General features: G+C 43.6%; 1 protein-coding gene across 3 annotated transcripts in view; it reads right to left on the bottom strand.

Annotated features, from left to right (window-relative positions):
- Positions 1-136: 136 nt before the first annotated feature.
- Positions 137-14,416, bottom strand: part of boc (BOC cell adhesion associated, oncogene regulated) — a 34,897-nt gene continuing 20,617 nt past the window's right edge. For all 3 annotated transcript variants that reach the window (XM_052053702.1, XM_052053703.1, XM_052053701.1), the window contains 14 exons: positions 11,039-11,185; positions 9,555-9,698; positions 8,814-9,107; positions 6,457-6,729; positions 6,098-6,366; positions 4,981-5,146; positions 4,769-4,837; positions 3,826-4,035; positions 3,558-3,733; positions 2,724-3,132; positions 2,186-2,397; positions 2,034-2,110; positions 1,804-1,940; positions 137-1,503 (listed from right to left, as the gene is read on the bottom strand). In XM_052053702.1, the coding sequence (XP_051909662.1) occupies positions 1,355-1,503; positions 1,804-1,940; positions 2,034-2,110; positions 2,186-2,397; positions 2,724-3,132; positions 3,558-3,733; positions 3,826-4,035; positions 4,769-4,837; positions 4,981-5,146; positions 6,098-6,366; positions 6,457-6,729; positions 8,814-9,107; positions 9,555-9,698; positions 11,039-11,185 (2,732 nt within the window). In that variant the 3' untranslated portion in view covers positions 137-1,354. The remainder of the gene's footprint in view (positions 1,504-1,803; positions 1,941-2,033; positions 2,111-2,185; positions 2,398-2,723; positions 3,133-3,557; positions 3,734-3,825; positions 4,036-4,768; positions 4,838-4,980; positions 5,147-6,097; positions 6,367-6,456; positions 6,730-8,813; positions 9,108-9,554; positions 9,699-11,038; positions 11,186-14,416) is intronic.

Here is a 14,416-nt window from a genome sequence, read left to right as displayed (position 1 = left end):
AGAGCGACTGGCACAATTGAAACAATGTTAACTTCCAAACAAATTATAACGGTCAAATGTTTTTGCTCGCGGAGGCTCAATAAACGTGAAAAATACCAAGCGGGAGAATTGGGGAAAAATGCACCACAAACACAAATCGGCTTCATAAGCTTTTATTTACATGCAATAGTGCTCCAGCTCATGTAGGCACACGCAAACAGACAGAGGACAGGCTACACTGTGATTTCCTTCATTTTTGCTGGCACAAGAAAGGCATAATACTTGTAAAAAAAAAACAGTGACGTGAGAAATACTGACAGCTGCCACAGGCGGCTATTTTGGTAACAAAGCAGACATGGATTCAGCTTATCGTGACTGATAGAATGTCCACAACGCCGTTCAGTGACTTGAGAAAATAAATAACAATATATCATCTTTTTTCACAATGTGGCAAACGCTCACAAATAGCTTGTTAATGATGCGGTTATTGCTATACATAATCAATGAAAAGCGTTATTGAGGGATCCATAAAGAAGGGGAGGAATGAGCCACGCGATAAGTGCTGGTTCAAAGAAAGTTTTTTTTTTCTTGTTTTACCCCTGAAGTTCATCAAAATTAAAAAAAAAATGGGGGCGGGGGAAAGAAATGTCAATAGATTTTTATTATTTTTTTTAAAAACTCAATTTCAAAGAACGAGATATGGCCTTAATGAATAGAAACAAATTTTGAATTGAATTTTAAAAATCGTTTTTTTTAGAATCTTGAACAAAATGTACAATTAAATTGAAATCCCCCTGCCCCCAAAAACCCTTTACAACTTATTTTCTAAAAGTTGCCTTCACGATTACATTTCAGCAAGGTGGGGGGCGACGGGGAAATGAAAACAATTTCCAATATTTTCAAAATGAATTCATAATTAGAAGTTAAACAAATTGAACTTGGAATTGTTTTTCCTCGAATTAGAACATTCTAGTTTTTACTCAAATAAATAGTATGTTTGGTGGAGATTTCTACACAATTGTAATTTTATTTTGAGTACATAATTGTGTCCCCTTAAAAAGTTTCAATTTTGAATAAAAGAAAAATCTTCAGAATTGCGATTAAAAATTGCCTTTAAAAAAGAAAAACAAATAGTATTTTCAAAAAATGTGTATTGATAATCAATATTGCTAAACAATTGAGAATTCTGAATACAATTTGCATGATTTAATAGCTCACGTGACAAAAGGGCGGGACTTGTAAATAGAGCCTCCTTCGATATGAAAGTAACCTTATATACAGTTAAACATACAGTATGTACAAAGGCATAAATACATAAATATCTGTGGTACAAAAATAAATAGATTTCTCTTTAAACAGTTTTGGGTTTTTTTTTTTAAGCATATGCCGCTTCACTGGGCAGGACGTCGGCTTCCTGTAAAGCGTCTTGAGATTGCAGCGGTGGCGGCGTGGTTGACGACGATGATGATGAGGTGAAAATTCCTTCGTCTTCCAGAGATACGATGGCTGGGAAAGATGCCACTTCTACATTTACAAAGAGAGAAAAGCTGTCAAGGGGACGCCGGGGCAAAAAGCAAAAATCAGTCAAACTGAAATGTCATCTCTGAGCGTGCGGAAGTTCCCGGCCTTGTATGTGATAATGGAATGGACAATTTGATTTCACAAAAAAATTTTAAAAACAAAATGAAGAAATAGCAAAAAAATATTTCTTAAAGAAATGACAATTTTAGAGAAATATACATTTGCTTTAGAATTTTTTTTGTACAATACTATTAAGTTTACTTGAACTAAACGCAGCAGTAGCAAAAAGTGACAAGGAATTACTTTGACAAAGCCCCTCTCCTGCCTCGTCCTCATCCCACGTGGACTCCCGCTTGCCATCCGGGTGACAGGAAGACCCCAGGACCTGTGGCGCGGATTCCTCGGCCAACCCGAATGTCTGTTCATGACGCTCGGGGTCTCTGAAGGCGGTGGGGGGAGAAGAAAAAAAAAAACAAATCAGTGAAAAGAGTCCGAAGACTACCAAAGTAGGCCAGCTGGTGTGTGAATGTCACCTGCCGCAGAAATGGTACCCGTTGGCGAGTCCCTGCGGTAACAGCGTGTCGCACTCCAGGTCGATGTCCACCTCCTCCTACAACAAATGCCGCCACCCTTCACTAAAGGTTCATGATCATTCCCGAGAAGTTGTCAAGGCTGAGGATCGTACCTGGTGGAGCCCCGGTAGGCCGTGGGTCAGGTGCTCATGATGGTGCTGAGCTTTGCCGTTGGGAGAGTAAAACGCAGGCGGGACGGCCAGATGGCCGTCGTTAGGGCAACGCCCCAAAAGGGCCAGACCCTGCAGAGGCACCATGGTGTACTGGCACGACGACGGCGACACCGGGGCGGCCACGGTTGGAAAGCACAAGTCCGACGTTTGTTCTGGTCAAGAAATAGGAAAAAATACATTGTTTTCCATTTGTCTCCTTTGGAATTTTTATGTAGATTCTGAATTGGGGAATAATTAAGTTCCAAAAATAGTTGTTGGCTCTAAAGAAAACTTTGTCAAATAGATACATTTGGGAAAAGTTATGGAAGTTAAATCAGACTTTTGACAAAAGGATTAATAAAAACAAAACGAAAAAAAAAAATTCCTACATGACGCTAGAGGCAACAGTCCGGTCTGGGGGTGTACATTTCGGAAAAAAAAAAAAGCCAATGTATTAATTTTTTTTCCGTTCACTCACCACCGAAAACGAACAACTTACTCTGCTTGGCCCAGGCCCTCCACAGGCAGAACGGGATGAAGGCGACGATAATGAACACGAAAGCGCCCAGCACCACGCAGACGATGAGGTAGGGCAAATCGCCGGGTCGCTGCACCAGGCCGCCCGAGCGGCCCGTCTCCCGGTCGGGGCCCTCGGAAGGGGCGGGCCTATGGTTGTGGGGGCGGGCCTTGGTCTCCAGAATGACAACGTTGCCGAAATCGCTTTCGCCCTTCTCGTTGAAGCTCTGCATTTTGATGTCGTACGCCGTCTCGGGCTGTAGGTCGCCGATGGAGTGCCAGTAGCGGTCGCCCTCCACCACATCCTTCTTGTAGTCACTGTCGTTGTCGCTGTCCGTGGGCCGGTAGTAGATGTAGAAGCCATAGATGGGCGTGTTGTTCACAGGAGTGTACTGCGGATGCCGGAGGGGGAAAAAAAAAAATCACAGTCATTGTCTATCCATCCATCCATTTTCCGATCTGCTTATCCTCACAAGGGTTGCGGGGGGTGCTGGAGCCTATCCCAGCTGTTTTTGGGTAGTATGCAGTCAAAGTGTAGTGCGTAGTGTAGTGTGTAGTGCGGAAAATACGGTACTTGTGGGAATTCTGACAGTGACATTTTTAAAAAATATTACAAGAATTTTGTGTTTGTAATAATACGCAAATTTGAAATGCCGCGCTTGCGATAAATTTGTACATTTACATTTCTTGTGACGTGACAAGCTAAAGTCCTAATCTCAAGAGTGGTCAGAATTCCCACCGGAACTTAAACGCAACACCATGCAGCATTAGCAAAACAAGGGACTTCTTTCCCGGACGTCTCGTTTTCGCTCCTTACCGTCCATTTAAGAATGACGGTGGTCTCATTGATGGCTTCGTTGTAGGTGATGTAGGGTCCGTCCACGGGGCGTTCGTGGGTCCGCCCGCCCACCACCGTGTAGGCCTTTGAGGGGGCGCTGGGTGGGCTGGATCCGATCACGTTGACGGCCACCACACGGAACTTATAAGACGTTCCTATGGGGAGCGAGGACGGGGGACAATGATGTTAACCACGTTTGCATTCACACTCCCTTCACCGCCCATCGCCATCGGGTCGTCCGTCCGACCTTTCTCCAGGTCGGTGATCTCCACGGAGAGTCGGGAGGGCGGAATGTTTTCCACCGCCGTCACCCAATCCTCGCCCGCCTTCTTCACCTTCTTGTACTCGACGCAGAAGGACTGGATGGGGAAGCCGCGGTTGCCGCGCGGCATCCACGTCACGTACGCCGACGTCTCCGTCGCCATGGAAACTGTCGGCTTGTCCGGCGCCTCGGGATCTGCGCCAACGGATCAGAGTCAAAAGTCAAGATGGGATTGGACAGATGAGGACTAGATTTGCAAATTTAGAAACGTGTGAAAAGAAATTCCTGCAATCTTTCCATGGGAAATTTGTGATCATTTTGAAGTGAATGTCCCCCGCCCCAAAAAAATAAATCTGTCAAATTATGATATGAAATCAATATTCCTTGATAATTAACCAAACATTTAAAATAATTTAGTGTTAGAATTCCTACACAACGCTAAATGGAAAAATCCATTCTTGACTTGACGATTTCACAATTTTTGTTTTGTGGGCAATACTGGAACAAGCAAGTCAGATTGTTTGTATATGATCTTTTTCATCATCTGAATTTTTCATTTGTATTTTTACGTGTTAAATTGAAATACTTGATCAAACCCAATTGCCAAGATTGTTTTCAAATTGTCCCTAACGACATTTTCAGTTCCATGTTTCACCCTTTTGAGGCACAGCGGTTAACTCCAGTGGACAGCTGATCATGTGATCAGGTTACAGGGTGGTGCATGAAAGGGTCAATATAGATCAGTCCCAATAACTCCCCATGGAAATTTTGCAGCAAATTAGGGGTAACGTTAACGACACTTACTGAGAGCTCATCCAGCGGACAGAAGGGAAAGAGAGACTGAGAAAAGTGGATGTTAGTCCAAAAAAGAAGAAAAAACAAAAGGACTTAGAAGTTAGTGCGGCACACAAACGGGGGCGCAACTTACGAGAAAGCCTTGGCGACGGAACCGCGGGAGTTTTCGGCAGATCGTTATGACCTCCCAATCCTTTCCGACCTGAAAGACATGTCAAGATTTTAAGTGGGGTACACGAAGTTGCAATGTTTCGTTTTTGGCGTTGGTGTTTGCATTCAGCGAGCGGATTTTCATATTTAAAAAAAAAAAAAAAAAAGGCTACAGTTTGTGGTTGTTTTCAATACCTTTCCCCGTCCTGAAGGTCATCATGGCTGGCTGGCTCAAGCCGGCGCAATTCTTGGCGGCCATCTCCACCTCATACAGGCTGTCCGGTTGCAGCTTGGCCAGCGTCAGCTTGTGCAAAGAGCCCGAGATGCTACTGGACGTCCACTCGGCCGATGGGTCGCCCACCTGCGAGAAAAGTCAAAGCGAGGGTGAACTTTGTGAACAGATACTTGAGTTTAAAAAAAAAAAAGTAGAAGTACATGGCAAAAAGAACCTTAAAAGCATGAAATGTATCGAAAATATAGAGTTGTCTACAATATATTGTTTGCGCCTTTAAGAGGCGGGGCTTTTTCACTGACAATACTCATTTTGGAAACTAATCATTTTACAAGACAAAGAACGACAATCAAACAAACATAATCTCCATCCCCCAAAAATAGTTTATGAAAAAAAGGCATATTTTGGGCCAATATTCTCTCTGCTAAATTGGAAAAAACAAAAAACAAAAGAGCCAAGTATTGAAAAACAGTCAAATATTTGACTTCCTATTTTTAATGCTTGACCAAAAATAATGTATTTTATTTATTAGAATTTATTTTGACCTGGTTGCCAGGTTTTTATTCTGTTAAATACCAAAATTGGCTTCATGACTAAAAATAATAAATACATATTGGGCTCATTTTTTTTGTACAAATGGTGAGGTAAAAAGTGCACATATTTGCATTTCAAATATTGTCAGACTTTCATTCTGTCAAATATTGAACAAGCCTTTATGACCCAAAATAAAAACTAAAAACTAAATCGGCTTATTTATTTATTTATTTATTTATTTATTTATTTATTTATTAAAAATTGTTGCAAATGGTGAGGTAAAAAGTGCCCAGATTTATTTGTATTTGAAATACTATCAAACTTTCATTCTTTCAAATATCGAAATTGGCCTTTTGATGAAATAACTATTGGGGTCTTTTTTTTTTTTCTTTTTCAAATGGTGAGGTAAAAAGTGCACCTATTTTTTGGGGAGTATTTCAAATATACGGGTAAAAGTAAAAAGGGCAGTGCGCGAGGAGGAAAAAAATTGCTCAAGTACAATAACATATTCGTACTTGGTTATTTCGCAGCATCGCTGGTTCCTACCTTCCTATACTTGATCATGTACTCCAGCACGGGGGCTCCCCGCTCGTGCCGCGGCCTCCACGTGAGCTCGTAGTAGTCGGCTTTGCCCGTGCGAGGCTGGCTGAGGATGATGGGCGCCTCGGCGGGGAAAATCTGACCCGGGATTAACGTGCAGTCCAGAGGCAACGTGGCCCCCGCCGCGCCTGGCCTCACGGGCGGCTGCTCCTTCAAAACTTTATCCGGGCTGAGTGGGCGATACATGGAGGGCAACTTAGGCCTGGGCAGAATCTCTGTGAAGACAAATAAGAATCAGCACCGCTTTTGGCATCATCAGGATAAACCACGGCTGGAAAATTATCCAGCTAACGAGTCTTCCCCACCGGCGGATATGGTGAGGAGTCGAGCGGACGCCTGCGAGCTGCCCACGCCGTTTTCCGCCATGCACTGGTACAAGCCCTCGTCCTGCGGGCCCACGTTGGAGACCCGAAGCATCCGCGGCGTAAGGCGGTGACGCGGCGAGGGCGAAAGGGGGACGGCGTTGTGCAGCCACGTGACGGCAGGCGCGGGCTTGCCGCGGGCCTGGCAGGTAAAGCGCACCGTCTCGCCGAACGCCGCTTCCTGCTGCAGCAGCTCGACAGCCACCTGGGGAGGCTCTGGAGGGGAGACGACGGGCAGACAGAAGCAATCAATTTAAAAATCAGCAATAAAAAGAATTAAAAGGGAAAAAGTGGTGATGGAATCTAATTTATTGACTTATTTTGTTTGTTGTTTACTCAGGTTGCAACACAATTTGACAAAATATCCTGAACTCGAAAAAATAATAAAAATAAATACACGCTTAAAGTAACTTGGGCAGCCACAAACAATTATTTTGATACTCGATTAATCTGTTGGCAATTTATTATTTTGATTAATCAATCAATTGGACACGACTTTTTTTGTGTTTTTCCTTTTTAAATTTAAATTTATGAAAAAACAACATTATTTGAATAAATTATGATTCACTGACTGGTTTGGTCAGTAATATGTTTCCCAAAAATTGTAACAGAAGATGTTTGTAGATGTTTAATTTTATCTTACAGAAATAGGAGAATACTTACCGCTGAAATTCCTGAGATTTTCACTATTTTGGATCAATGGCTCTCAATGATTAATTAATTAAAAATAGGTGTCGATTAATTTGATCTTTTGATGAGTTGTGATTAATCAATTCTCACATCATACTTTTTTTTAACCACGGTTACTGCACATGGACCTCATTCCATAGTTAACAGAACTGAAAATATTTAACTAAAATACTGAAAAAAATCATTAGACAGCAAACGAGAATTGGCGATCCATCCATAATTAAAATACATACGCTACCACAACGCATCTCGCCTTTGCGGGTAGATAAAATATTCATGGAAAGCTTAAAAAAAAAAATTTAAAAAACAAGTAGCATGAAAACTCACCAGCCACTTTTACACATTGCACACAATGAATAGCAAAAAAGATTGAACATATTCCAACAAGGAGAATAAACTCAGCACGTGCACTGCGAGGCTGAGTTGATGGTTGACTTCTTGTGAATTGAAGGGGGTGGGGGGGGGGAGCTCATTACTCAAAAGGCGTGACTTTAATTCGAACCAGCTGCCCGGGAGGGACTGTGACAACATATGCGGAAAATCACTGGAAAAACACTAATCCATAACTTGGAGAGGAGACAATGGAGCCGTCTTTCTGCACCAGCTTGTCCTGTCAACAGAGCGTTTTATGCTGGAGGTTGGCTACTACTTTTTGTTCGGGTCTCATTCAGTTTTCGTATTTATTTTTGTTTTTCTTTTACATGTTTGGAGTATCTGTCGAGTACAATATGAAAATAAAAAGATCGGCAAGACTGCCTTTTTGCATTGAAATAAGACGCTCGTTTTAGATTCGGGGTCTAGAGATTATACCCATTCACGACGCTAGATGGCGGCAGATATCATTGAAGCGAATGCTGAACTTGACTCCCCAGGCCAAAGGGAACCCCTGTCACGAAGAATAAAAATAAAAATAGCGGTAGCACGAAGAAGAAAAATAAAAAATAGCGCTAGGAAAGAAAAGAGAAGAAAATAATAGAAGAGACAACAGAAAATGGAGAAACGTAGCGATACTCTGGAGAAAAGTGGGTCGAAGGTCGGCCGGGTTAACCGGCAGTTGAGGAGAAGTTATGATGTAATTTATATTTCAAAAACCAGAAGCCATTCATTTACGAATGTGAATGCACTTTAGTTTACATATTGGAAATGTTCAGATATTACGATTTGAATGAGGCAAAATAACATGCTTTTTCTCTCAAATATATTGTTATAATCATTCATTTCAGATGTACTGTAATTATTTTCTGTACACAAATTTATTTGGTGTTCAAAAAGTCTTTTTTTTAAACTTGAGTTTTGAAAAGGTCGTCTTATAATCAGGGTCGTCTTATAATCGGGGCCGTCTAATATTCGAGCCAAATTGTGTAAGAGAGTCAACCACATTTCGGCTCTAGTTATTTCATGAACTATAATAACGTTGCCCGTCTCGAATGTGTGGCAATTGAACGTACCGCTAGTACCCCGTCCTGTTTCGGAGATAAGACGAAAATATTGAAAAGTCAGAAATGAGCATTCAAAAGTTTCGAGACGGTCAAATTAAGTTGACCCATGTTAGGGTTGAGCACGTGTCGAGATATATGACCCGATTGACAAATGCATGACTTAATCCTCACCAAACACTTGCACGTCGTAGAGCACGGTGGCGGCGACAGTGGCGCCGATGCCGTTGTCTGCCCGGCAGGCATACGTTCCCGAGTCGCCCTCGGCGGCGGCGTCGATCAGCAGGTTACTGAGCAGGAAGCGGGTGTTATTGTGGACGCGCAGGTCCTCGCCGTCCTTGGCCCAGGTGACGTGCGGCGTCGGGATGCCGCTGGCCACGCACTCAAGCACCAGTCGCTGGCCCCTGGTCACCATGATGGAGCGGGACGCCGGCGGATAGATGATGCGGGCCGCTTCAGACGTGGAGCCTGGGGCGTGGAAAAAGAACGACGGAGGGCTTAGTGACTCAAATTTCCAGCTTGCTATTGACATCACAATGTGCGCTTTCGTCCTTTGAAGCGTTTAAAATTATGGCAGCCAGGAAACATCAAACTGCCAAGTGTGTGCCACATGTGCAAATTTATAGCACCTAAACTTTGTTTTGAGAGGCGATTTGGTTTTCTTTTTTTGTTTTCATATTAGTTTTTTTCTGAAAACTGGGAGTATTTGTCGAATGCGAGATTTAAAAAAAGGTTGCCAAATATTGTGTAATGGAGGAAACTACAATTTGGAAATCATTTCTACATACTTCCTTGATACCAGCAAAAAACGACAATAATTTTCCTTTTGAGATGGGAGACATTTTTAGGCTCCCATAGCCGTGCGAAAAATGAGGTTTCACCGTACAGGCAGCGCGCCTCCATCTGGCGACTTACGGCGTATGCGCAGGCGGTCGGCCGAGGACGACGTCTTGACCTCCTGGGTGACGGGGTTGTAAGCGGCGCACTTGTACGGGCCCTCGTCCTCCCGCGTGGCGTTGGCAATCTGCAGGTTCCCTGATGGCATAATGAGGTAGTTCCCTGTCGAAGGAGAGACAAACAGCTCGAATAGCCATTTTACGGCCGAGGACCGGCGCTAAGAGGCAGATGTGAAAACAAAGGCGGCAGCCGCATTCGCGGGAGCTTGACGCGGTTTCCCTGCGGCCTAATTTTACGGCAGGGTGGGGAAACTTCCCCGTGAGAGCAATTTTTGTTGTTGTTGTGAAAACCCTTCTACATGGATGTAAATAATACGAAAGAAAAACATTTTTGATTGGATTAGAGCAGGGGTGGCAAACTCATTTCGCATTTTGGGCCGCATACAACCTCAGTAGATGTCAAGTGGGCTGGACCATTTAAATGACACCACATTCTGCACTTAACAAAAATATCATGTCTTTCTTTTGTTTTTGGTTTAGTGAAGCACAAGAACATTCGGAAAATGTGACAAACATGTCATGAAACACCTTAAGATTTAAAACAAATGTGCCATTTACTTTTATCATTCACATATATGCATTGCAACTGATCCCACTGATTGTAAAAATAGTAATTGGTATTGAAAAATATAGTCATTCGTTTTAAGATTAAATGAGATGTAGAAAGAAAGGAATTTTTACACATGTGCATATCAAATCTTAATGTAATCCCTGCCTACACTTTAGAAACTAAAGAGAAAACAGTGTGCCTAGCGGAGAATCCATGAATTGCATCTCATTAAAAATTTTCATTCCGTGTCTTTTATGCATTTTTTTCACTTTTAAATATTCCGCGGGCCTGATCGAACCTCGTCGGGGGCCGGTTCTGGCCCGGAGACCATATCTTTGACGCCATTGGATTAGAGAGTGGTTAACTTCCTAAACACTGACTTGCGGTCTTTTTAAGCATTCATTAAGACAATGTAACAAAATTTTGGTGTAAACAGAAATCACCGAATCGTATATCTGATAACAACAACAATGCAAAGAAATCTTGAAAATATAGCCAATCTCTTTCCAATACAGGCAATTCATTTCCCATCACCTTCAACTCACTCCGCTACCAGATTAAACCAGAGCGGGGCAGCCTCGAGTCAGTTGATGCAGCCGTGCTTTCAAACGCTCATTTCCTCGCAGATAAAGCGACTGCTATCAGGAGCTACAGCTCGCAGGCATTATTAGCATACCGGCCACAAAGCGCGGCCGCTTTTCCTCTCTTCCGGGCAACTTTCGAAAGTAAATAGAAAACATAGGCAGGCCACAATTGCCATGTTTTGACATTCTTGAGATAATCCGCCTTATCAGGCCCTTTAATGATGGGCTCGGATAGCACTGCAGTGGCATTCCAGTAAATTATGAAGATAGCACAAGGAAGTGGGAATGGGGGGGGGGGGGTGCGCAAACCTTTGGATGTCTCCAGCCATTCCTGCTTGACACTGTAGCGGACCTGCGCCTTCGGCTGGCTCTCTGGGAGATGACACTCGATTACGGCCGTGTTGCCTTCGTCCACCTCGATCTCCTGCTGGTCGTCGGGCTCAAAGTCACGCAGCTCTGAGAAGAAAAGCCCGACAGCACCAATCATGTCTTGCGTCACAGAGTGCGTGATTAGCTGGAAACTTCTTTTTGCAAAGAAAAGGAAAATGAATCCGAGCTCGATTTTGCAAAAACATAGTAATAATAATAATAATACATTTTATTTGTGGTCGCCTTTCTAGAAACTCAAGGACACCTTACAACAAGCAGTTAAAATCACAAATCCAATGTTAAATGTTAAAAATAGTAGGCCTACGATCACATTTTTGGCAATGTCCTATTATGTGACAACAAATGCTTGAATTCTTTCTATGTCTGGTCTGCCCTGGTACATCCTGCAAAAACATGCAGTTCATTCATTTGGCATCTTCAGAAGTACCAAATTTTTTGGACTTTAGTAGGCGGTTTGAGGTATTGGGAAGCTCGTCAATCGCCGAAGTCGTCCAAGAAATGATCAACTCTAATGACAGTCCATTTTGTTCCCCCTACCCCACCCAAGAAAAACAAAACGGTTAGCCGTATAACATGTCATATTTGCAGTGAAGCTGACTTTGCTTAGCCTCAAAGCCACAGATGCATCATTCCTGTCATTGTCATTAATCCTGTCAAAAAGCATTCGCAACCTGGCTAAAATTCACGGTCGATGGCAACATGAAATGAACACTGAATAATGAAAAAAAAGGTTGTGAATTGCTGAATTACACCTAGAAAAAAAAATCGAATTTACAGTCATCTTGTTTCTGCTGCCCACCCCAGGAACGCATTTTTGCTAGATTTGGCTTTATCTGCAGCTAACCCGACTTCCAGAAACCCGAGAGTCATCATTATTAATCCTGCCAAAACTTATACAGGGGCCGGCTCACGTTCTGTGGGAAACATGGGAGGGGGTGGGATTCCCAGAATGGGGGGGGTTTGGCTTTTGCCGCCAGAGTCCTGCAGACACACAGTCTGCAGACACAGATTTGACCCTTGAACCCTTAAACCCCCTGCCAGAGGGTTCAGGGGTGAGAGCTGCCCGCACGATCGGGTTTCAGGAACATAGATCCAGTTTGGGGTTGGGGAGGGAGAGCCACTCGCTGCTCTTAAGAGGCCGGAAAAATGTCGGGACGGAGTGGTTTTGGAAGAAGAGGGGGGTACGAAAAGGAGACGATTGAGACAAAGCGCCACACATTTTATCTATTATTTTTCCAGAAGAGCTGTGTGATGTATCCTTTATGAAATACAACCTCGCTCTAATCCCCCCCCCTCTCTCTCCAAGAAAGTGTGTTGTTCTTGGCAAATTGCTGGCCCGTCGGGGTGATTTACTCAAAGCCAAAGAACAAACGGCTTCTCTGCAAGACGGCTCTTGATTTACTCAACTGCTGTCTTTCTGCCGGAGCAATAAAATGTGGAGAAATGATGCAGGAGGTAAGGGGAAGGCGGGAGGGGGGGGGGGGGGGGGCGCAAAATGCACACCTTCCCGCAGCCAAAAACATGTCGGGCTAAGTGCTGTGAGCGCTCCATTTGCAAAATCAATCAGGTGGTGTTTTTACAGCCGCCTCCCCCTCCCTCATATCTGCTCACCTTCCTCCTCCCGCATTCTTCCGTGCATATGGGCGCCTCTCAGGTGCATGCATGCATCGGGGGGGATTGATTGCCTTCATAAACCCGAGCGGACCTCCCGCACCGGAGGGCCTGCTTGGCAGAGTCCCGCCTTAAATCCTTCATCTTTATGGATTCCCAATCATAGCGCAGAGGGTAGCTGAGGAATCAAAGTACCCCCATGGCCCAAAGGGAAAAAAATGGATAAAACACACACACGCACACACACACACGGGAGCAGGCACATACGCTGCCACTGGAGCAACTCCCTGAAATATATATATATATATATATATATATATATATATATATATATATATATATACACACATACACACACACACACACACAAACACAGAGCATATATATATATAAAATTGTTAATTGTCTCACTGACAACGAATTCAACAAACTGCACTCAATTTGGGGGCGGTTGGTTTTCCACACTGCAGTGAAGGCATCAGTCGGTAGGAGACAATAGAAGAGAATGAGGGCTTTCTGTTTTTAGGTTTTTGGAAAGTGTTTTCAAGTGGAGACTGTGAAGTCTAATATGGCAGCACGCAGGCGAACATAAGGTGTGCGTAATTGTGTGTGTGTGGAGATGTGCTCCAGTGTTTGCAAATGTATCATTATACACAGTGCTTTGTAACTAACAGCAATGGAATAAAGCAATATTTTCCGAGAGGAGAATATGGGCAGCAAAAGTGTGCTAGTCCTGCTGCAATTAGGATGAGATCACGTGGCGGAGTTTTTATTTATTTATTTTCTAGGCATGGCGTGAATTTACTTATCAGGAAATAAACTATTTTTTTCTCAAAAGGAGACTGCGGGCATCAAAAAAACTATGGCATGGAGCGTGATACTATAGCTTAGGTCACAGTGGCATAACATAAGTTTGTGTGTCTACTTTGGCACTTCTTTCAGCGCTCCCTGTCGTGACTTTTCAGTCAGGGGAGTATTTTTTTTTCCAAGATGAGACTGTGGGCAGCAAGAAAACAGAGCAATGTGGCATGTGATATTAACTGCTGCATCCAGGATGAGATCACATTTGGGTGGGTTTTGGGGGGGTTGTTTCTAGCCGTCTTTCCTGTATTTACTTCTCAGGAAGGAAACTCATTTTATCCGAGAAGAGACGACGGGTGGGAAGAAAACAGAGGGCTGTGGAGTCTAACAATAAGGCAGATTCCAGGGTGACTTAATGCAAATACATGCCTATATTTTGACCGTTGTAGCCGTGCTTCCTAATTTACTTTTCAGACCAATTTCATCCAGAAGGAGACTGCGGGCTGCAAGAACTCTGACCTCTGCAGCAAAGTGCAGACTGTGACATGCAGGGGCCACATTAGCACGTGTGTTCATGCTGGTTATTCCTCGCCGTGTTTCCTGTTGTGGCGTCTTGATAATAGCAATTCATTTTGACCCGTGAGAAGATTGCGGGCAGATGTGGAGTGTAATAATACTGCTACATCTCAGGTTGTGTTTTCCTATCTTGACGCAAATGATAAAGGGTGGCAGGAAAGAGAAAGTGGCGAGGAGACAGAGAATGTGACAACCAGGTCTCATCTTGTGCGGGGATCTTGTCTCGACTGGCCCTGAAACCCCTCCTGGTGTCATCATCACCGTCGTCGTCGTCATGGCATCTGACACCCTCACGCATGGCATCACATC

This window comes from Hippocampus zosterae, chromosome 20 (genome assembly GCF_025434085.1).
Source record: "Hippocampus zosterae strain Florida chromosome 20, ASM2543408v3, whole genome shotgun sequence".
Classification (NCBI taxonomy): Eukaryota; Metazoa; Chordata; class Actinopteri; order Syngnathiformes; family Syngnathidae; genus Hippocampus; species Hippocampus zosterae.
This window is presented reverse-complemented; position numbering and strand designations above follow the sequence as displayed.